Source organism: Actinia tenebrosa, unplaced genomic scaffold (assembly GCF_029948245.1).
Source record: "Actinia tenebrosa isolate PJP-AT-01 unplaced genomic scaffold, QUT_ActTen_1.0 PGA_scaffold2__45_contigs__length_23673736, whole genome shotgun sequence".
NCBI classification, from domain to species: domain Eukaryota; kingdom Metazoa; phylum Cnidaria; class Anthozoa; order Actiniaria; family Actiniidae; genus Actinia; species Actinia tenebrosa.
In genome coordinates, this window is record NW_028292579.1 from 16,834,345 (window position 1) to 16,856,336 (window position 21,992).

At 40.6% G+C, this 21,992-nt stretch overlaps 2 protein-coding genes and 1 long non-coding RNA gene across 7 annotated transcripts; 1 reads left to right on the forward strand and 2 right to left on the reverse strand.

Moving 5' to 3' along the window:
• Positions 1–199: 199 nt before the first annotated feature.
• Positions 200–15,688, reverse strand: LOC116287128 (pyruvate dehydrogenase phosphatase regulatory subunit, mitochondrial-like). The gene is made up of 10 exons (XM_089033958.1): positions 15,582–15,688; positions 12,389–12,604; positions 10,959–11,092; positions 10,551–10,632; positions 9,629–9,710; positions 8,970–9,051; positions 8,107–8,228; positions 1,891–1,911; positions 869–996; positions 200–338 (listed from the first exon to the last, which is right to left on the reverse strand). Exons 1-9 carry the CDS (start codon positions 15,686–15,688, stop codon positions 901–903), a joined length of 942 nt encoding a protein of 313 aa, XP_088890084.1. The 3' UTR covers positions 200–338; positions 869–900.
• LOC148909444 (uncharacterized) lies at positions 7,842–9,746 on the forward strand. Its single transcript, XR_016120437.1, has 2 exons — positions 7,842–7,981; positions 9,105–9,746. It is a non-coding gene; the product is annotated as an uncharacterized LOC148909444 (long non-coding RNA).
• LOC116295162 (tRNA ligase complex-associated NAD(P)H dehydrogenase PYROXD1) lies at positions 15,594–21,782 on the reverse strand. Of its 5 annotated transcripts, XR_016120435.1 has the most exons (7): positions 21,462–21,782; positions 19,936–20,143; positions 19,176–19,375; positions 18,196–18,720; positions 17,102–17,214; positions 15,748–15,787; positions 15,594–15,654 (listed from the first exon to the last, which is right to left on the reverse strand). XR_016120435.1 is itself a non-coding variant. In XM_089033956.1 (6 exons), the coding sequence occupies exons 1-5, from the start codon at positions 21,736–21,738 to the stop codon at positions 17,144–17,146; spliced, it is 1,281 nt and encodes a 426-aa protein (XP_088890082.1). In that variant the 5' UTR covers positions 21,739–21,782; the 3' UTR covers positions 15,723–15,787; positions 17,102–17,143. The 5 variants fall into 5 exon arrangements, 3 of the variants coding, with proteins under 3 accessions (XP_088890082.1, XP_088890083.1, XP_088890081.1); XM_089033956.1 differs by lacking the exon at positions 15,594–15,654 and having other exon boundaries at positions 15,723–15,787; XR_016120436.1 differs by lacking the exon at positions 15,594–15,654 and having other exon boundaries at positions 15,751–15,787; positions 18,188–18,720.
• Positions 21,783–21,992: the final 210 nt, after the last annotated feature.

Consider the following 21,992-nt stretch of genomic DNA (forward strand, 5'->3'; position numbering starts at 1 on the left):
CTTGGTAATGCTAATGGCACTATAATGAATGAGTTTTGTATTTATATTCCAATGGCGAACCTTTTCGCTGGTCAATTTTCACAGGCTTGTTGCAGTGACGTCATTCTACGTCACTATTTCAGATCAGCTGTAAGCCATGCAGAATCAACTAATCTAAGTAAAATTTTTGTGTTGATGCCTTTGTACCTGTTTTTAGCTCTTCTGATGACAGTACATTGTACCTCGTACCCTCCAATCTCATTCAACATGGACGTGTGTATAGCATGTCCAATAGGTATGTCTATATCATTGACACACAACGACTGTAGAAGCTCGAGACTTTCAGATGTATTTTGCGACTGAAAGAAAAACAATATTAAATGTGGTGTTCAATCTTCCTTGCAATAATTCTGGCAATTTTATACAAGGATAAACTCGATGTAACCGGTTGGCTCAGTTGGTTGAGCATCGGACTTTCGTGCGGGAGGTCGCGTGTTTCGAGTCCCGGCCGGACCAACACTCAGGATCTTAAAATAACACAATTCATACTAACCATCTCTCATGTTTGTAAATTGCATAAAACCAATCTGTTATTCACTTCTCAATGTAAAGCGCCTTTGATTATATTCATATAGAAAAGGCGCTATATAAATTCATAAATCATTATCATTATAATTTTTTGCTGGCCATAAACCCCTTGGACGACATAGCCCTAGGTTTCCAATTCTTTTGTCTTGTCCTCTAAATTAAGCTGCTTTGACGTCACATGCAAGAGGTCTACAACCATCGTGACATATTCAACAAAATCAGACCATGTCTTTTCAAATGGACTTTTAATCTGAAAAGATACGAGTTCCCTGCATTAGGAAACTAAAATGCATAGTTTTACCTCTAATTCGAACAAGCCAGAGCAGGTCAAGTCTACCACAGCAACAGTATCCCGACATGCTTTGCACTCTTCCTCCACGTTTTTAAACCAATGGGGTTTACCGAATGTACCTTGATTGGTACGATAATCTGTTAAGAAAACAATGTACAGTATGCAGTATATGAATGCATATATTCTATATATACTGGCCAAACCTGTTACTCGGGCTATTTTATTTTTTGCGTCAAATCAAAGTCTATGCGCATGCGTAGAATCAGCCATGAGCACATGCTTGAGTAATGGCGGATATGGGGAAGGACTCGTCGCTGTTTCAAGTAATGAATAATATTGAGTCTAACACCCTCAACATTTTTAGCACGCTCGATTTTAGCAACTTGGGAGGTTGCTTAAGCACTCAAAAAAGCTAGAGTTGCACTCCGCTTCGCGTCGTGCAACTCTTACGCTTTTCTTCGTGCGTAGCAACCTCCCGCGTGCATCCATAACTCGATGGACGCACGCTACTTATGATCCATTCCTTAAAAAATATTTACACATGAAAGAATCAACTCCCAAAAAAAAAAATTACCATGTTAGTACAGGCTAATGCAAACCGAGATGTGGTTGGGAGAATTCGAGAGCAGATCAGTGCAAACACAAGCTGCAGGCGATATTCTTTTAATTTTACTGGCGATATTCTTTTAATTTTACTGGAGTTATGACTATTTGTGTACAAGTACAACTTCCAAACAAAACTCAACTTTTCCTGCCAGTGTCGAAGCTTGTCACAACCGTGTTTGCACAGGGAAATGCAAACACTGCTCTCGGCCAATCGCAGCGCACGTACTATCTGAATTATTTTATAATTCTTTATATCAATGGCATTGTCATCCATGGTCATGCCTACTAGGATTACAATCCCTATAGCGATGATTGGCAATGGTTATCATTACTAAGGTGATGTTAGAATTAACATTCATTATTTCAAAAGATTTGCAGAGAGCAATTTATTGTTCAATTTTCAATTTTTTCAACAACATACTTACCAAACCTAATTCTCTGGCCCACTGCAATAGAAAATAGAAAAAAAACAGAACATTACGCTTACAGCATAATGATATTTATGTCCAAACATTATACCGTTGTTAGATCTGGTAATCCAACTACAGTAGATGAATATGCATATGTGACAGAGTCAAAAGACACTATTTTGGACAGTAATTATTTAGTCATAAATCTATATTTTTAATTAGGAATGCCTCGTGTACACATAGGAATGTAATTCTTTAGTTAACTGTTTGCGTGGAAAATGCGTAAGCAAGAAATAATTTCCGTACGTAATTACATTACAGTGAGTCATGCCTAGGTTTGGCGCTTGTTTACGTAAGTTCGTGTTTGGGACATCCTGTTTGCGCCTAGGGCGTGCAACATTGCGTAGGATGTGTAAGGTCTTAAGAATGCAGGTTTTCCCATAAAAGTAGGCCCAAACTAAGCTTAAATCAGTGTAGTAAAAGTTCTTGAAGACGTTGCACATATCAAGACAAGGAATTCTCTACGATGTAAAGAGATATCCTGTAATCTCGTTCCCGTTTTTTTCGTGTATTGTAAAGTTGTGTGAATTTTTCAATAAATTCTTTTGTCAAAACCACTTGCAATCTGATTCATAGCTGAGCGCCTTGCCGCCGGTTACATTTTTGGTGTCAGAAGTGGGATTGCAAGAAAGTTGACATTAGTAGTTACTGATTATTTACCAACGGGAACGAGATTGAAATCATGGCGGAAGAAGCTGTGGCTGCACTCACAGAGCAATTGGCTGCACTCAAGGCACAGCTGGATGGCATGCAGGCTGAAGGAGGACCCCCTGCCCAACCTGTTCCTGCACCAGTGGTACAAGTGACAGTGCCAAGGGAGAAGAAGCTGAGAAAGTATGCTGGTGGCAGAGACGACAAAGTGCTTGAAGACTGGATAGCGGATGCACAGAGGTCTGTGGCTGCCCAGAAGTTAACTTCTCAAGAGGCGGTGGATTTCCTGTACCATAGCTTAGAAGGAGCGGCTCGAGATGAAGTTCGACTAAGGCCTGCGGATGACTGGACAGACCCGGAGGGTTTCTTCAGGATTCTGAGAGACGTCTTCGGAGAGAAGCTCACCAAGACCCAGCTTCTCCAGAGGTTTTTCGCCAGAAAACAAGGTGACAGGGAGCCCATCCAGGACTTTGCCCATGCCCTGATGTCGATGGCGGAGCACATAACCAGAGTACACGTAGGAGCCCTGGAAAACAAGGACCAGAACCTCAGAGACACATTCGTTGAGAACTTGCGTGACAACCTGTTGCGCAGGGATCTCAAGCGCTATATCAGAGAACATCCCGAGAAGACCTTCAACGAGGTGAGGCAAGAGGCCTATCGTAGCTCGGAAGACACAGATAGAGGAGCACATCGCCATGCAGCGGCCAAGGAGGTGTTGGTGGAGAGCAACCAAGTAAATGCCATCCAAGAGCTTACAGCAGGACAGAAGGCCCTGGTGGAGAGGCTCATGCAGCAACAAAAATTGCTGGATGAGCAGCAGAAGCTGCTAACCCAACTTACCATGAAGTTAGCAAGCCCATCACCACCACGAAGTCCCCCACGTGGTCCGAGGAGATGTTACAACTGCCACGAGCTTGGACATCTTCGGCCGAACTGCCCAAAGCCCCTGAAAGACAAGGCACCAACAGCAGCCACTACAGTAATGCAGAGGAGGGTACCTGGCCTACTGGGAACCAACGTTCTTGGGCAGGTGCCCCAATACCAACAGATCCTGCAAGATGAAGAGAAGAAGAGTAAACGTAAAACTGGGTTCGTGAAAGTAGCCGGCTCAGACAAAGTCTGGGTCCCTGCTTTCACGGAATCTGATGTCTTGGTCACAGGCCCATCATGGGGCACTGATGCTGTGATCGAACCCCTTGGTGTACCAGTAGAAGGAAACCTCACCGTGGCCAGTACTCTCGTGGATACTACCAAGACGTGTTACTATGTCAGAGTTGCCAACCAGACGGCAAAGGACATATGGCTAAAGCCGAGGACGCGGATTGGAATTGTGCGAGAGGGAGAGATGGTCAAGAGAGGAGAGCAGTTGGAGTTCCTACACGAGAATAACATGGTGACAGTGTGCTGTAACCTTAGTGCTGACCCTCAGATGCCACCCCAACGGGAAGCTGTGGGCAAAGTACGTTGGCAAAGGATACAGACACCCCCTCACGGGATTACCCTGGAACATTTCCCCGGGACGGAACTTCAGAGGGAGAAAGCTCTCCAGATGTTCGAAAGAAATGAAGAGGTGTTTGCTTCATGTAAGGAGGACCTTGGCTGTACAAAGACAACATATCATCGCATCTACACAGACGATGATGTGCCTGTCACAGAGCGTTACAGAAGGATTCCTCCAAACCAATACCAGGAGGTGCAACAGCATCTACAAGACTTGCTAGAAAAAGGAGTGATATGTCCAAGTGAGAGTAACTATGCCTCCCCAATAGTGCTTGTACGAAAGAAGTCTGGAGCCTTGAGGATGTGCGTCGACTACCGGAAGCTGAACCAGAAAACCAAGCGTGATCAGTACCCCCTACCAAGGATAGAGGAATCACTGGAGGCACTGCGTGGCGCAAAGTACTTTTCCACCATAGATCTGGCATCAGCCTACAATCAAGTTGAAGTCCATCCTGATGATCAGCACAAGACTGCGTTCACAACGCCCATGGGTTTGTTTCAGTACACTCGGATGCCGTTTGGACTACAGAATGCCCCAGCGACCTTCCAAAGGTTGATGCAAGGAGTCTTCCGAGAGGACATACTTCGCACCCTGATGGTCTACCTGGACGACATCATAGTCTTCTCATCCACCATTGAAGAACATCTTGAGCGGTTGGAAACGGTATTCAGTAAGCTGAAGCATCATGGATTAAAGGTTGAACCAACCAAGTGTCAACTCTTCAGAGATCGGGTGTCCTACCTGGGGCACGTGGTCTCTGCTGACGGTGTCGAGACAGACCCTGAAAAGACAAAGACAGTTAACGAGTGGCCAGTCCCCCAGACAGTGCGCGATGTGCGATCATTCCTTGGTTTCGCGTCATACTACAGAAGATTTGTCCCCAAGTTCGCTCAAGTGGCAGGTCCGCTGCACAAGTTAGTTGCTGAGCTCGGGAGCGGAGGAAGTAACAAGACCACCCGGAAGCAGATTGGCGTACTGTGGACAGAAGAGTGCCAAAAGAGCTTCAACAAGTTAAAGAATCTACTAACCTCAGCACCAGTGCTGGCCTACCCGGACTACACCAAGCCCTTCATCCTAGAGACGGATGCGTCCAACGAAGGATTGGGAGCCGTGCTGTCCCAAGAACAGGACGGAAGAGTCAAAGTGATCGCTTATGCCAGCCGAGGCCTGAGAGGTGGAGAGCGAAACATGGAGAACTACTCATCGAGGAAGCTGGAACTACTAGCCTTGAAGTGGGCTGTATGTGAGAAGTTCAGGGAGTACCTGCTGGGATCGAAGTTTGTCGTCTACACAGACAACAACCCGCTGACATACCTACAGTCAAAGAGTAAGCTGAAAGCTGTGGAGCAGAGGTGGGCTGCAGAGTTAGCAAACTTCAACTTCACCATCAAGTATCGCCCTGGACGTCACAATCAGAATGCAGATGCTCTAAGTCGCATCAACCGAGATGAAGAACCAACCACAGTTGAAGTAAGAAGTACCCTAGCCTACTCTACCAATACTACAGACCTACCAGAAGAGGTACGTCAACATTTGATGGTATCAGCAGCATTCATAAGCAACACAGAGACAAGTGCGCTGGAGGAGCAAGCAACCTCATTCCCAACCACACCTCTCACAGAGATCCAACGACTACAGCAGGAGGACCCATGTATCAGTCGTCTCCTCCACTACCGAAACCTTGGACGTCGGCCAAGTAAAAGGCAAAGCCAACAAGAGACAAGGGATACAAGGAAGTTGCTTAGTCACTGGAACAGGATTGAGGAAAGCCATGGAGTTCTCTACCGCCGTACAGGAGTCGGACAGGGAAGTGAGCTTCGGTTACTGCTACTCCCCACATCAATGAAATCACAAGTACTGAAGGGTGCGCACGATCAATGTGGACATCAAGGACAAGACAGGACAGAACAGCTCTTGAGGAAAAGATGTTGGTGGCCCGGTACGCAAGGAGATGTGAAGCAATGGATCTCAAATTGTGAAAGATGTGTCATTGCCAAAGGATCCTACCTTCCAGTCAAGACGCCGATGGGCAGCCTACTAGCTACTAGGCCATTGGAAGTACTAGCGATGGATTTTACCTTGCTTGAGCCTGCAACAGATGGAAGAGAAAATGTCCTCGTGTTAACAGATGTGTTCACAAAGTTTACAATTGCTGTACCTACCCGTGATCAGAAAGCTACAACCGTAGTCAAGACCCTGATTAAAGAATGGTTCCTTGTGTATGGAATCCCCCAAAGAATACACTCTGACCAAGGCAAGTCATTTGAGGCAGAACTAGTCAAGGAGTTGTGTGCAGTGTATGGAATTAAGAAGTCAAGGACAACCCCCTATCATCCTCAAGGAAATGGGCAGTGCGAAAGATTCAACCGTACACTACATGAGCTTCTAAGAACTCTACCAGCAGAAAAGAAAAGAAGGTGGCCTGAACACCTGAAAGAGTTATGTTACGCCTATAATGCTACGCCACATGCAACGACTAGATACTCACCCTTCTACCTGATGTTTGGTAGAGATGCAAAGCTATCTTTGGACATTCTACTTCCTGATGATGACAGACAAGTGACAGTAGACAACCAGCAATGGATTACCAAGCACCAGACTCGTCTACGAGAAGCTTATACCACTGTGACACAAAACTTGAAGGAAGCTGCTACCGTCAGAAAGAAGATCCATGACCAGAAGGGCAGAGCACTGGCTGAACCACTACAAGTTGGAGAGCGAGTACTCCTTCGCAACCGTAAAGTCAGAGGAAGAAACAAGATTCAAGATAAATGGGACAACCAAGTGTACAAAATCGTCGAACGAAGAGACAACAATACATATGTCGTTGAAAGAGCTGATGGACATGGAGGAGATAAAGTTGTTAGTCAAGGAGAAATGCAAGTGTGTCCAAGACCAATGCTGGAGATACAAGGACGACACAGGCAAGCTGACAGGTCTAGACAAACATGTACTGCATCGCCAGAATCATCAGATGAAGAAGATGACATTGGAGGAATGACAATCGCCTTTCAACCAATGACAGAACCAGCTGAACCTGATGATGATGATGATAGTGATGATGCGTCTGAGGAAGAACTGGCTGCACCTGTACTCCGACGTTCCACAAGGACAACGGCAGGCCAACACAGCAACCTCTATAATCTTCCAAGATCCGCACTTCAGTACTGACGAGTCCACCTGCGTATCATTGTTCCTGAATTTGCTCGAGGACGAAGCAAACAAAAAGGAGGGGCAAGTGTGACAGAGTCAAAAGACACTATTTTGGACAGTAATTATTTAGTCATAAATCTATATTTTTAATTAGGAATGCCTCGTGTACACATAGGAATGTAATTCTTTAGTTAACTGTTTGCGTGGAAAATGCGTAAGCAAGAAATAATTTCCGTACGTAATTACATTACAGTGAGTCATGCCTAGGTTTGGCGCTTGTTTACGTAAGTTCGTGTTTGGGACATCCTGTTTGCGCCTAGGGCGTGCAACATTGCGTAGGATGTGTAAGGTCTTAAGAATGCAGGTTTTCCCATAAAAGTAGGCCCAAACTAAGCTTAAATCAGTGTAGTAAAAGTTCTTGAAGACGTTGCACATATCAAGACAAGGAATTCTCTACGATGTAAAGAGATATCCTGTAATCTCGTTCCCGTTTTTTTCGTGTATTGTAAAGTTGTGTGAATTTTTCAATAAATTCTTTTGTCAAAACCACTTGCAATCTGATTCATAGCTGAGCGCCTTGCCGCCGGTTACACATATCAAAGATCAACCAGTAGGATGCTGGAATACTGAAGAAATAGAAACGCGCGCGTGCTGTGTGCTGTCATAAAGCACGCGTGGGTTGGCAGAACATGAGAGAAGTGTTAGGAGAAGCACGACGCGTAGCGGCAAGGCCTGGAGGTTAGTTAAACTTTAGTCTAAATAAATTTACAGAATGTTTTGACATTTAAAAAAATTTAAAAACTGCCAATATTTCATAAAGAAAAAATTGCTGAATGCAAAAGTTTTAAAATAGACAAACTTACCATACCACAGCTGTTTACAAATATTTCACAATCTATTATCCCCTTATTGGTTAGCAATCCTCGTACATTAGTACCATCGGTGAGAACCTCCTGAACTTGGACTTTTTCGAGCACACGCACACCTTTGTTTCCAAAAAAGTTTCGAAAATTCTTATTTAGATTATGGAGAATTTTTGCAAACCTTTCTATGATTCTCAATATTATGCAAACTCAGTGGTTGCAAGTTGCATGTTGGAACTTGGTTTTTGCAAACCTTTCTATGATTCTCAATATTATGCAAACTCAGTGGTTGCAAGTTGCATGTTGGAACTTGGTTTTCACTGCCGCCAGTTACTGCCGCAAAGGTACTGGCTAATTAGCTTTTATTGACAGCAGCAAAAACCAATTTCACATCAATTAAAGGACTAGTGCACTTATTTCTCACCTCTGGGGTCATGGCTACAATTGCTGAACTCAATAAGCATATCATGCATTCTATGTTGCAACTTATGCATTCCGATAACTTTAACAACGATATAGCAGTTTTCATAAGACATTGAAAAGCTCAGTGCCGTATGCATGCCTTGCTGTGATGGTGATATTTTCTAGAATTCTAATTGCCTAATTTTTTTCTTATATGACGTTATTGGTCTCAGAGGCACTGCCACGAGCTTGGCATGGTCATGTTTGCACTGTGTCCATGCCGTGTTCAAGTATTTGATTGGATGAAGATTAAGTTATCTGGCATATGCCTTGCCATGTCACAAATGCATTTGGTTCCATGAGATTTTCAAAGTCATGCCAAAACTGTTCTAACCCAAGCCTCAACTTGTGTCGGGGTACTGATAAATCTACAATTGCCTAATAGTAATATGCAGCAGTACCTTGATTGGTGGCTCCTCTAGCTAACATAGTGCACACGTCAGTTGGGCTGATAACTCCTTCATCTGGCATCCACAATATGCCCTGTTTTTGAATGAATGACTTGTTACAATTCTGATATTTTGTTTACAACACAGATGCATGTAAACATTCCTTTCTGCAGAGATGAGTGCAACAAAGTTCCTACTGATGATGCTTTGAACCCAAGATCATTATTTATGAGTGTATCATCGAAATGACTTGGAAATTTACTTTGTCACGAATTTTGCTAACATGGGCTGCCTCTGTACTGACATATTAACTGATCACTGTTAACTACGTCACAAGGCGTGCAAGCGTATTCTGATTGGATCTTCAACAAAACACACTGTCATGAACTAGGACCTCTACCTTTTTATGTTGTGTTAGTCACAACAGACTTGTTGGTGGTGACTCACGTTTTGTCCACCTGAAAACTTTTAAGGTTTCCAGTTTTTCATTACAATAAGGGTGCTTTCCATTAAGCCGGAACCAATCAGTCCGAGTGGCCATTTCTCAAATGGTATGCATCGTTCCTTAGAACTAGACCAATGCAGCCGAACCAGCTTTAAGAACTGGCATGTACCATTTGAGAACTGGCCAATCCGACCAATCAGTTTGACTCAATTGAAAGCACGCTAACCTTTAAATCATCGACTCTCATAAATGGCCACTTTTCCTGTGCTTCTTTCAATGAGATCATTTCTGCATTTATGCCATATGACCTGTTAAAAACATTGTTATTAAAAGCACTACCAGTATTAATTTGTTAAGGTGCAGTAATATTTGCAACAAAATTGTGCAACATTGTTGCAATGCAAGTTGGCAAGCAAATATTGCTTCTGAGAAAGACGGTTGAATGGGCCGCATGAGTCAATGAGTCATGAGCCAAATAGGAAAATTAATAATATTTTATATTCTAGTTGTCGGAATACCACAAAACGATCTGGGAAAGAATATTGCTACCATTTGTTATAGAAGGATTCGGTGGCCACCAACTATAGCAGGGCTAAAATGCGCAGATAGACTGGAGCGAATAAACAAATCAGCGAGTATGTAACAAATTTTAATTGTTGTTAAGAATAGAGAGAGTTTCTACTTAACACAACCATAAAAACTTGTTCCGTGAGGAGTGGTAAAATGAGATACATTTGCTCTGCGACTTGCAATGCAACAATGTCGCAAGACAAGTTGTGCAATTTGCTTACCCATATGACTACACCTTTAATAACATTTCTTCTTTCTACAAGGATCTCCGAGTGTTTGTCATGGTTTGTCTAATGTTTCTACAAGGATCTCTCAGTGTTTGTCATGGTTTGTCTAATGTTTCTACAAGGATCTCTCAGTGTTTGTCATGGTTTGTCTAATGTTTCTACAAGAGTCTCTCAGTGTTTGTCATGGTTTGTCTAATGTTTCTACAAGGATCTCTCAGTGTTTGTCATGGTTTGTCTAATGTTTCTACAAGGATCTCTCAGTGTTTGTCAAGGTATGTCTATCGTTTCTACAAGGATCTCTTAGTGTTTGTCAAGGTATGTCTATTGTTTCTGCAAGGATCTCTCAGTTACCTTGCTTGTACAGCTGTTCTTTTTACTGCCGTCAGTCGGTCATCACTTCTAGCTATAAGTAAACCACCACATTTCTTGAAACCTAAAACAGAACAATGAATGATGAACCTCAAAATTTAAATCCCTTTGGTTAATCCCTTCACTAGGGTGAAGGATCCTTCTTAATTCAATGACCCATTGGGTAGCATGCCATTATAGTTCATTGAAGCAATCCCTCAATTTACTGATATTTTCATAAATAAGAGAACTCTGTGTCTGCAAGCCTTACGCTGAAATTTGGTTTTTCGCCTACTGATTAGGTTTGATTGATGGCAAAGAAAATCCTAATTTCAGTGTGCAGCTTGCATACACAGAGTTTGCATGTTTATGAAAATTGCAGTAGCCTTGGACTAAGTTATTTCTGGTTACCTGATTGCAAACCTGTCTCTTCTTCTAGTCTTTTATAAAGAGTTTCAGCATAATCACATATGTAGGTTTCTAGTCTTGTTCCCCTTAGTTTGCCGAGCAATCCTACAGCATGCCATGTTGTACCTCCACTCACACTAGAAATATAAATACAACATGTCATTACTGTAGTAAGCAAGATGATTGAACCTATGAATGGATGTATAAACGGATGGACAGGGAGATGGATGGAAGGATGGATGGAGGGATGGAGGGATGGAGGGATGGATGGATGGAGGGATGGATGGATGGATGGTTGAATTGATGGATGGATTGATGGATATATCCATATATCCTTGAAATAGCACAAAAACTAAATAGCTCTAAGCACATCTATTTCTTTTATTTTCCTTTTTTTTGGGTGCTATTTTGTGACTAATTACAGTAGTTAGTAGTATTTCACAGATGTATGGCTTGTACTCTAATAACCATCAAACAAAGTCATATTTATAATTTTTTGCATCAGGGACTGGTCATAAAGTATTGGGGGGTGGATGGGGGGCAAAATCAGAATAGAATCAGTTTTTTTTTATCTTGGCCCATCATAAAATGATGCTGACAATGGGAGGACCCAACCCCAGTTTAGAAGCAAGATTGCAGATGACCCACCCCTGAAAAAAAATCTAAATCCCAAAATAATTTTTTTGGTTGCACATGTCTACCACTTATTGTAACATTGACTGCTTCAACTTCTTCTTTAGAACTCTGCCATCGTTTTCCTCACTATCAGTAATTCCTATTTCATGAGTAACAATGTCAGTTTCTTCGTCGCTATCCAAATCTTCAGTATCCTCATAAGTGTCCTCATATGAATTATCATCATCTTCAGTGTCTTCGCGTGAAGCACCATCTTCTTCTAGCTCTTCCTCTGTTGTACTTGTCGTAGCATTTAAAAGCTGTATAGACAGCCAAGCATTTATTACTTGGACTTTCTCACTTTTGTACACTTTTGTACATTTTGAGCTTGAGCAAGTTGTGCTCTAATTTTTAAAGAGGTCCAAGACGACTGCAACCCTCTGCTTCTTAAGCATTCCGCTTTCTTGTATGTCTTTCTAGTCATAGTCTTCGTATGCTTTAAGTTTCTCTGCTTCCTTATTTTTCTCTTTTCATTTGCCCTTTTAATTTTTTTCATTCGGAGGTACTACAGATGTTCTACATACTTCCTATAAGCAGATGCTCTACAACTGCAAATTTCCTTGAGAAATTCTGATGATTACAATTATAATACTACCCTATCTTGTAATGGCCCACCCTTTTTGGTTGTCAAATTTTATCAACAACCCACCCCTTTGAAGGAATTAAAAATTATGTGATCCACCCCCTGATTTTGACCCCCCCTCCCCCCCCTATACTTTATGACCAGTCCGTCATTATAATTTTCCCTGTCCACATACCTTCCTTGTTCCAGAAGTAAAATATCTTTCCATCCAAGCTTTGCAAGATGGTAAGCCACTGAACAGCCTATGACACCTCCACCAGCAATGACAACCTGTGCCTGAGAGGGGGTACCCACATTTGTACTTGCCCCTCGGGAGGAGTGGGCATTGGTCAATGAGGATTTGAATGAGAATGCAGACTGCAGATATGTTGAGATTCTAGGAATACTTTTCCTAAAAAATGAAATAAAGTTCAGGATATTAAAGAGTGATTTTCCAAAGACCATAAAATAGTTAGTAGACTAAGACTCTGGTCAAATGTTGAACTTCACATGAGCCAAACTTAATTGTGTGAAATAAGTTCATGTTAAGTTCGACGTTTGACCCAATCAATCTCAACCGATTGAATTTGAAATTAAAAATAGGTGGCGAGTTGGCATCATTTGTTTTAAGATCAACATAAATAAGTTTGACTTTTGACTCAATCAGTTGAACTTAATTATATGAGTTGATCTCAAATACAATTAAGTTCGGCTCATGTAAAGTTTTACATTTGCCCTTAGCTTAATAGAGGTTAGCAGATCTTATTTCTATTGGTTTTGTGTGTGTCTATTTGACAATTAAACATGATAACTAAGAGAAACTGTTTCATGATCTTGGGAAAATCACTATACCTCTCTTTCCGATTTAACAAACTAATAAGGTGTATTCTGGTACACTTTGGTAATAAACCAATAGATTGGCTACAAACAATAACATAAACATGGACCCAGGGACCATGGAGAAGTAGGGTTTCATGAGCTAACCACCCCCCCCCCCCCCATTTGTAGGCCCTCCCCCCAGGGTGCTCTATAACTACTTTCCATATCAACATGATGGCATACAATCGATGTACTCCACTGATCAATCAGCAATCAAAGTAAATGGACACATTTCTCCGACATTTTCCTGTTATATGGGTGTTAAACAAGGCTGTATGCTGAGCCCTACGTTATTTAATTTATATCTTCACGATCTGCCTGACTCATTAAATTCGTGTAACAACAATGATGTAATGTTGAATGGCAAACCGATTAGTACTCTTTTATATGCAGATGACCTGGTTCTGTTCTCTAAATCTGCTAAAGGGCTTCAGAAATATCTCGACAAGCTAGAGGCATTTTGTGAACAATCAGGCTTAACAGTTAATATAACAAAGACAAAAGTGATGGTTTTCAATAATACAGGGAAGACAATGAATAACTTCCAATTCTATTTGAACAAATCTAAACTAGAAAACGTTAAATCATATAAATATTTAGGATTAAATTTTACAACCTTTGGAAACTTTACGTTTGCAAAACAAGAATTAAAAAAAGCTGCATTAAAGGCACTATTTCAGATGAAAAAACAAATGGGTGAATTTTTCACATCCAATATCAAATTAACTATAAAACTGTTTGACTCGCTTGTTACACCAATACTTCTATATGCAAGTGAGATATGGGGTATCGAAACATTAAGCACCAAAGACCAAGAGCCCATGGAACTTGTTCATTTGAAATTTTGCAAAATGCTCCTCAAGGTGACAAAGAATGCTAGTAACCTTGCATGCAGAGCTGAGTTAGGAAGGTTTCCGCTAAAATGCAAAGCATGCAGTAGAAGCTTTAGATTCTGGCATAAAATTATAAAGTCGGAACTACACCCAAAAAAACTTTCAGCCGAAGTCTACCAAGATATTAAAAATGAAACTAAAAAAGCCTTTTGGAGCATAAAAATTAAAACTACTTTAGAACAACTCGGATTGGGGATAATTTGGATGAAACAAAAGGAACTTTCTCCAAGATGGTATGAATATGGAAAAATAATAACCCAAAGAATATATGACATTGAGAGGCAAATTTTATGGAGTAATCTCCACAATGATGAAAGAAAAGACGACAGACATAAAAATAAACTCAGAGTCTTTCGTCAGTTCAAAACGGATTATAACTTTGAAGAATATTTAAGTCAAGTCACCAATATTAAGCACAGAGTGGCGCTTACAAAATTAAGAATTAGTAACCATAAGCTTGAAGTAGAAACGGGGAGGTATAAGAGGCCTTATCTCATTTACGATGAAAGGATTTGCCCAGTGTGTAAGTCGGGAGTAGAAAACGAAAAACACTTTCTAGTTTGGTGTCCACTATATGACTCTCATAGAAACGACTTAAGAGAGTTCATAGAAAAAAACACCAGCATTAATTTCAACAATATGAGCGCTGACAGTCGTTTTATGTTCTTAATCAATTCAAAATCAGCGTCTCTACAAAGAGCCATATCAGCATACATTCATCAATGTATGCTGATACGTGAAAATGAATTAAGAAAATTACCTAATACATAGTATATATATATACCTATAATATATTTGGAATCAAACACTCATGTACTATTAGTATAAGGTGCCAAATAAAATTGTATTGTATTGTATTGATGGCATCGAGTAAAAATGTTAGTACCCAAGCTAGACAAGAATGCACCATGGTTTTTTTTGCTTTCTTGCCGAGCCTTAATTAAACGGAATTTCAAACATAACTATTACAGTAAGGACACTTGACACTTGGGAGTTTTTTCTCAACTATCTTTAATATAAACTTACAAAATTCAGAGCACAATGCTGAAAAAATGGCCTGACCATGTTCGATGCTCTCATAAAACATGATTTTTTGACCAATCAGAGAGTGCGTTACATCTAAAATATGTTGAAGGATTAGAAAGCATGCGCGCGAATTATTACATTTATTTTATAATTATCAGTTAGACGACATAAAAGCGCATGCCCATGGCGATATAGACGCACGAGAGAAAATATAAAGAATGATTATGATGGCACGATGCGAAGCCGAGTGACACTCTAGCTTGTTAAGAGTTCTTTATATTTTCTCAAGTGCGTCTATATCGCCATGGGCGCGTGTTTTTTGTCGTCTAACTGATTTATAATATGACCAAAAATCTACCGTGCGAACCATGGACAAATAGTTCATAGGCATTTCAGCCAATCAGAGCGCACGTTATATCACCCATCTCGCTCGTGCGCGCGCTATTGACACCATCGGGTTTGAAAATTTAGAGAAAAAAGGCAAGCATCCGTTAAGATCAGCGTGCGCGAGCGTGCAGCCCATGGGGAAATAGTTCAGTGGTTTTTGGCCAATCAGAGTGCGCGTAATAATCTAGTTATATTATAAAGTACCTTAAAGCATGCATTTGATTAAAATGAATGCTGGCTGATATCCTTCTTGCTTCATTACAGATAAACATCATATCTAAATATAACACTAATAATATGTATCTATTCATTCCTAATTAAGAGAGTCAAAACTTGTAACAGATATATATGCAGGCAGCCAGTTATTTACCAGCCAAGAGGTCCAGAGCTCTTTAATTATTTTTTTGGTACTAAAGTATAGAAGAGAAATCAAGTAAATATAAATGTAGAGATAACTAACTAAAAACTAGTGTACATTTAGATATTTGTAAGGTTGACACTAAAGCTCTACTGAGTGTTATGCATGCACCACTAAGTTAAGAGTGCAGTTCCAAAACTTATCCATCCCCCCCCCCCCCCCCCCCCCCCCACATAGGAATTTGGAATTTCCAAGAGTCTACACAGGGACACCACTTCGAAAAAGCACAGGTAGACCAAGGATTTCGTCGTGAGGTTGTGAGGCTGTGAGGAAGTGAGGCAATGAAGCTGTGAGGTCGTGAGGCTGCGAGGCAATGAGGTCGTGAGGCTGTGAGGCTGTGAGGTCGTGAGGCAATGAGGCTGTGAGGCTGTGAGGTTGCGAGGTCGTGAGGCAATGAGGCTGTGAGGTCGTGAGGTCGTGAGGTCATGAGGCTGTGAGGAAGTGAGGCAATGAAGCTGTGAGGTCGTGAGGCTGTGAGGTCGTGAGGCAATGAGGCTGTGAGGCTGCGAGGCAATGAGGTCGTGAGGCAATGAGGCTGTGAGGTCGTGAGGCTGTGAGGCAATGGTGGGCAGGGCAATCAGTGATAAAGGCAAAGCCGCAATAACTAGCGAGATCAATGTGCGGGAAGTCGCCGAAAAAGGGAAAAGAGCATAAAGGTTGTTGATACGATAAATTCCATTCCGATGACGTGTTCTGTGCTCTTCTACGCGCAGAAAAAGCCGCACTAGGACACCGAATGTGGTTGGATTTCTATAGATTTTCCCTTTCGATTATTTGAATTTAATTAACGTTATACTTGTTTGACTTATCTTGTGTCCGTGTTCCTTCGTTCGCTGTCAGAATGCAGACGTTTTCATTCCAAAGGTCTAACGGTTGGAAGCGTTCCGTACTTGACTCTGTTTGTACCAACAACAACAACGCGACCGCGCGATGCAAATCCACCTTTTAAAAGTTCCACATATGGAAGTCAAGTACGGAACGGCTCAAGCCGTTTGACCTTTGGAATGAAAAGGTATAGGTGACGTGAACAAGGTCACTCAATATCTGAAAAGTCAGTGCGGCTTCTTCTGAAGGTAACGTTCACAGTCCACGAAATTCAATAGAAAAAAACAAAAGACGCCAAGTCGTACGAAAGAACGAAGCTAACAAAGAATAAAATAGGTGTCCGGTACATGCGGTACGATCTTCCTCATTCTCAATATCAGCTAACACAATGAGACAGCTTAGTTATGCTAATGGCAAATACAGTTCAGCCTTGGGCTTGATTCAAATTTCAAGATCGAATACAGGCAATTTCAAATGGTACCTTAGACTTGAAATGCAAAATAGTCCATCTTCCACATTTGCATTACAGCAGAGATATACAAAATGCAGCAGACATTGGATAAAACTTGATTATTGTGTTCAATATCAGGCAAACTGGAAAGGAAGAAGGCAAAAAAGTATTCTTTATTCATTCCAAAAAAGGTTTATTTTAAACAGATTTAGGGTTAAGTTCTAGAGAAGCTGAGGGAAGCACTGGTGGCTTGCGCTGTTAATGCGCCACCTCTCACCAATGCGGCCCGAGTTCGAGTCCTGCCGATCTCGGTGTCGTATGTGAGTAGAGTTGTTTGTTGGTTCTCTCCTGTGCTTCGAGGGTTTTTCTCCGGGTTCTCTGGTTTTTCCTCCCTCCTCAAAAATCAACTTCTAAATTCTAATTCGATCTTTGGGCTTTCACCTAGTTTGAAGCCTAGCTCTGTTGTGATTGTCCCACGCTGTGATACGACAGCGAAAAGCTTTGTAGACCATTTTACTTTGGGTATAATCTTTTCGAATACCATACCATTTCATGGACAATCATTACTTTCTTTATTAACAGTTGTGTATGAGAATAGGAGAGATGTGAGAGAAGACACCTGATAATGGATACAAATCTGACAAAGAATCTTATTCTCAAGAGAATGAGACATGATATAAGATGGGAAAACATTGTAACATTGCAACCAAGGTAGAGAGATTTAGTAAAGACTTTGGTGGCCTGAGATTCAAATAACATTGTTGTATATTATTATCAACACTGCAAACTTTTATAATTAATTGATGGTCAGTCAAAAAAATCCTCAATATCCACCCTAGAATCCAGTAAACTATCCTCAAAACCACTAAGGTCTATTTCGTTTAGGATCAAATTTTCAAACGTTTCTTCCAGACCGGTTTCCCCAATCAAAACAGCACCAACCATCCTTCCATTCTGCATCACTACCTTCACAAATTCCACTCCTTTAGTGCACCGAAAAAGCAATTGGTAATCATTTCCAAGTCCCTGTGCATTGTATTTCCCAAGTAACACCACTTTGAAACCAAAAAACTTCGTCACGTGAGTAAAGAGTTCGAAACAGAAATCTAGAGGTACCTGTTGACCTTTTAAGTTATCACTCATGCAATGAGCAGCAAAGGCTCCCATTGGTCGAGCTTGAGTCCAAAGCCGCATTTGGAACCAGAGTTTAGAAGGTTCCCAAGATGTAGTGCAGACATCACCTGCAGCGTAAACATCTGGGATACTAGATCTCATGTTATCATCTACTTTGATACCACCATCAGTGGCTATATCAAACGGGGCATTAGATATGAAAGGAGCAGTATTGGTTGTGACACCAGTTGCTGATACGACGACGTCACAGCCATAGATTTTGCCATTAGTTAGTTTTACATACACAGGCCATTGTGTAGATTCTTCATACAGACACTTATTTCTTGGGAAGGGAGTTTCTTCAAAATTTTGGTCCAGCAAATTTTGTGGTGTTAGAATCTTTTCAACCTCGCATTTGTATTCTATGTGAATATTCCTATAGGAATCTTCTGTTGAATCAGAATGGAGAGAGAGGCCTTGGCTCCAGTCTGGACCCAGTGCTCCTCCAATGACTCCACCTTCAGATAATGATTTATCTGTAAGATACAAAAAGAATTTCAAAAAACTTGATGTTTAGCATAATACTAAAGGTACAGATATTTCAAAAAATATGTTTTATTTTATGTTGCATACCAAGCTTGAAATGTACTAGTTATGGGTGATGTAAATCCAATAACTGGTGAAAGGTCACAATCATTTTTTTTAAACAACTTTATTCGCCTTCAAAATTTCTCAACAATAGCAAACAATAATAGTAAACAAACTAAAGAGAAATAAGAGAAAAGAAAAAAATTAATAATAATATGAATAATACAAGAAAGAAGGACCAAGAGGGTTGGTGCGAAAGGGACCTAGAGTCCCATGCAAGGCACCTCCCTAGGCCTTGAGGTTGTTTCAGGATCCAATAAACTTTAAATGGGCACAAAACATTAGGCTGTCAATTACAAACAATTCAAAGATGAAAAACTGCTAAGAATTCTTTTCAAAATACCTTCCAAGGAAGCAGGTGATAATTCTTTTCCTACTATTCGACCATATTTCATTCTTTTTATTACTGGTTCCTTTGGGCGGGGTGTGTTGGTTGATTCCAAGTGAGACAACAGAAAACTTGCAGCTCCTTTGTCAAAGTAATGGTTTCCAATAGAATCATGTTTTATTGCCCAAAGTACTTCATGACCAGTTAACTCAAACCTGAAATAAAATCATCTCATTTACTGCCTGTTCTTCTTTATTCCTAGATTAAATTATTTACAGATCCATGATGATTTCAAAAGGGTGCAGCTTCTATATTTCTGTATGAGATTTTACTACATTCCTTGATTAAAAGAGGGTGGCTAGTAACTCAAAAGACCTAATATTTTCCCATTTCCATGTGGCTATGTGTCATTCCCAAAAGAATTCTTTGTAGCAACTGTTAAACGAAGAAATGATAGTAACTCTTGGGGATGACTGGGTCTGTAATGGTAAAACATAGTACACCAAGAGAAATTAGGTCTATTCACTGTCCTGGATCTGCCCTTGCCCTTAGCTTGATGATTTCTATGATGTCAAATTGTCAGTGAACCAAAGTAAGTGGCTAATGCCTACAGTATAAAGCCTTTTCATTTTCAATTTCATAATCAAAAACGATTTATTTTGAAAACCTTTTTTAGAGACATCTTTCTATCCTTGTAAATACATATTATTATCAAGAAGCAATATCATGACAATAAGACAAAATGTTTTATAATAATTATGAATATCTAGCTCACACTAATTCCATTGCTATTCCTCCATTTCCAATAACAGCTACTCTCCTTGCATCAGCTAATCTAGTCTTGAAGTACTGCACACTGTGTGTGTCTCTGATTCCAATCACGTGTGGATTACTGTCATCTATTAATCTTGGACTCCCTCCAGTAGAGATCAATAGCTTTTCATATTCATAGACACGACCGTCACTTGTGGTAACATAGTGATCTAAAACACAAGTAACAACATTAAAAACCATTAAGTTTAATTTTTATCAGTACCCCGAAACTGTCTTAGGGCACAGTTAACTCACAGATATTAAATTGGATTTTGAGATCAATAGCTTTTCATTTTCATATACATGGTACCATATACACGACCATCACTTGTGATAACATAGGGATCTAAAACACAAGTAACAACATTAAAAACCATATCAATACCCTGAAACTGTCTTAGGGCACAGTTAACTCACAGACATTGAATTGGATTTTGAGCCTGTCAAGTTTTGCAGAGGGAGGAAAACCAGAGGATTGAACTAGGATTCTTGGAGTGAAATCAGGACTTAAAATCCCTTGATAAGGCTTGAAATTACAGCCAGTGAGTCGCCGGTCATGATGATGGGTCAAATTAGTTTAGCTCAGTCATACCTCAATTTTGGCTCAACATTACTGCTCAAAATGACTGGCAAGACAAAAATTTGACCAGACAAGTTCCAATTCTGGGCAGACATTGTCTGATGTCTGCTTTTATTTTCACCCCTACTTGAGATATAGAAAAAAATGAAACAGCTGCTATGATGGTTGATCTAACAAGAGAAGCTAATGACCAATGCTTTAATATTATTGTTATAATTTTGCAGCTATGAAGTAAGATGCACCCCAAAATAAAAACCCTCTATTCAAGGCAGATCTAACAAACTGAGAACCCAGTCTAAGTGAGAGGTATAGGACTACTCTACGCCACCTTTGATCTCTACTATAAAGAAACTGACAAACAGCATGAATGGTATAATCAGATATTGTGTGAGTCTTGCATGACTTGTTAGGGCTGTTTGTTGCATCAGAAATTGAGGTATTTCTATTAAGGTTCCGGACATATTTCACTTTTCCAACTGTGGCATGGCATGACCACACACATGATACCCAACCCCTTCAACTCCCCTCCCCCCCCCCCCCCCCCCCCCACCAAAATCCTCCAAATAAAAATTTTATGGGCTTCAATTCTCCTGTACATTTACACTTCCATGTCCAATACTCCATTTTACAGTTCCATTCAATGACCACGAATAATAGTTCCAATTCGAGGCTGGAGTTTCAGCGCATAACAAAACTATACTTTTTATCATGCACGGCAACTTCAGCCTCGGCTTGGAACTATTATTCCTGGTCACTGAAGGAAATGTAAAATGAGGTATTCTGTACTTAGACATGAAAACCTTGTTTTTTCTATGAAGGTTTTCCCAAATTTTTCATATGATGCAACATTTAGTTCAACCCTGCAACACACCAAAAAAAGCGTTTTTCAAATAAAATATATACTTTACCTTCGGGATTAAAATCTTTGACTTTACCCTTAACTACAGTAAGATTACTCAATCCACTAGAGAATGAATCAACAGACTTCTCCTTCACATCAAAATCCTCGATGTATCTGCCATATTGGTTTAAATTCACAACTGCTTTGACCAAATCTGTAGCAGTTATTAACGTTACTTTTTTATCAGGACACAAGAGATTTAAGTGTTCTGCACAGGTAACGCCTGCTATACCTCCACCAATGATTATAAATGTGCTTTTCGTCTTCTTTTCTTGGCATTTCATTTCTTTTTTTACACAAAGGTTTGAACGTGCGGTTAGTGCGCACAAGTGCGCACGGATATAAAAGTCCGAGAAGAACTGAGTACTAATATCATTATCCTCTACTATTTCATTAGTGCCACGCGGTCCACATACTCTCATCTTTGCATCATAATTACCGCGACCTAACATCTATTTCACCCCGGCCTGCTCTCAGTCTGACCTCTAGCTCAGCTGGTAGAGCATCGGTAGTACAGTTCCGAAGGTCGTGGGTTCGA

Coding starts and splice junctions, on each gene's coding strand:
- LOC116287128 (XM_089033958.1), bottom strand. CDS start 15,688: ATGAATAGATACATATTATTAGTGTTATATTTAGATATGATGTTTATC. Junction 9,711..10,550: donor AGAACAGCTGTACAAGCAAG/GTAACTGAGAGA, acceptor TGTTTTTAACAG/GTCATATGGCATAAATGCAG. Junction 8,229..8,969: donor TAGAGGAGCCACCAATCAAG/GTACTGCTGCAT, acceptor TTGGAAACAAAG/GTGTGCGTGTGCTCGAAAAA.
- LOC116295162 (XM_089033955.1), bottom strand. CDS start 21,738: ATGAAATGCCAAGAAAAGAAGACGAAAAGCACATTTATAATCATTGGT. Junction 20,144..21,461: donor CAAAGATTTTAATCCCGAAG/GTAAAGTATATA, acceptor CTTGTGTTTTAG/ATCACTATGTTACCACAAGT. Junction 18,721..19,175: donor ATCACCTGCTTCCTTGGAAG/GTATTTTGAAAA, acceptor TGTATCTTACAG/ATAAATCATTATCTGAAGGT.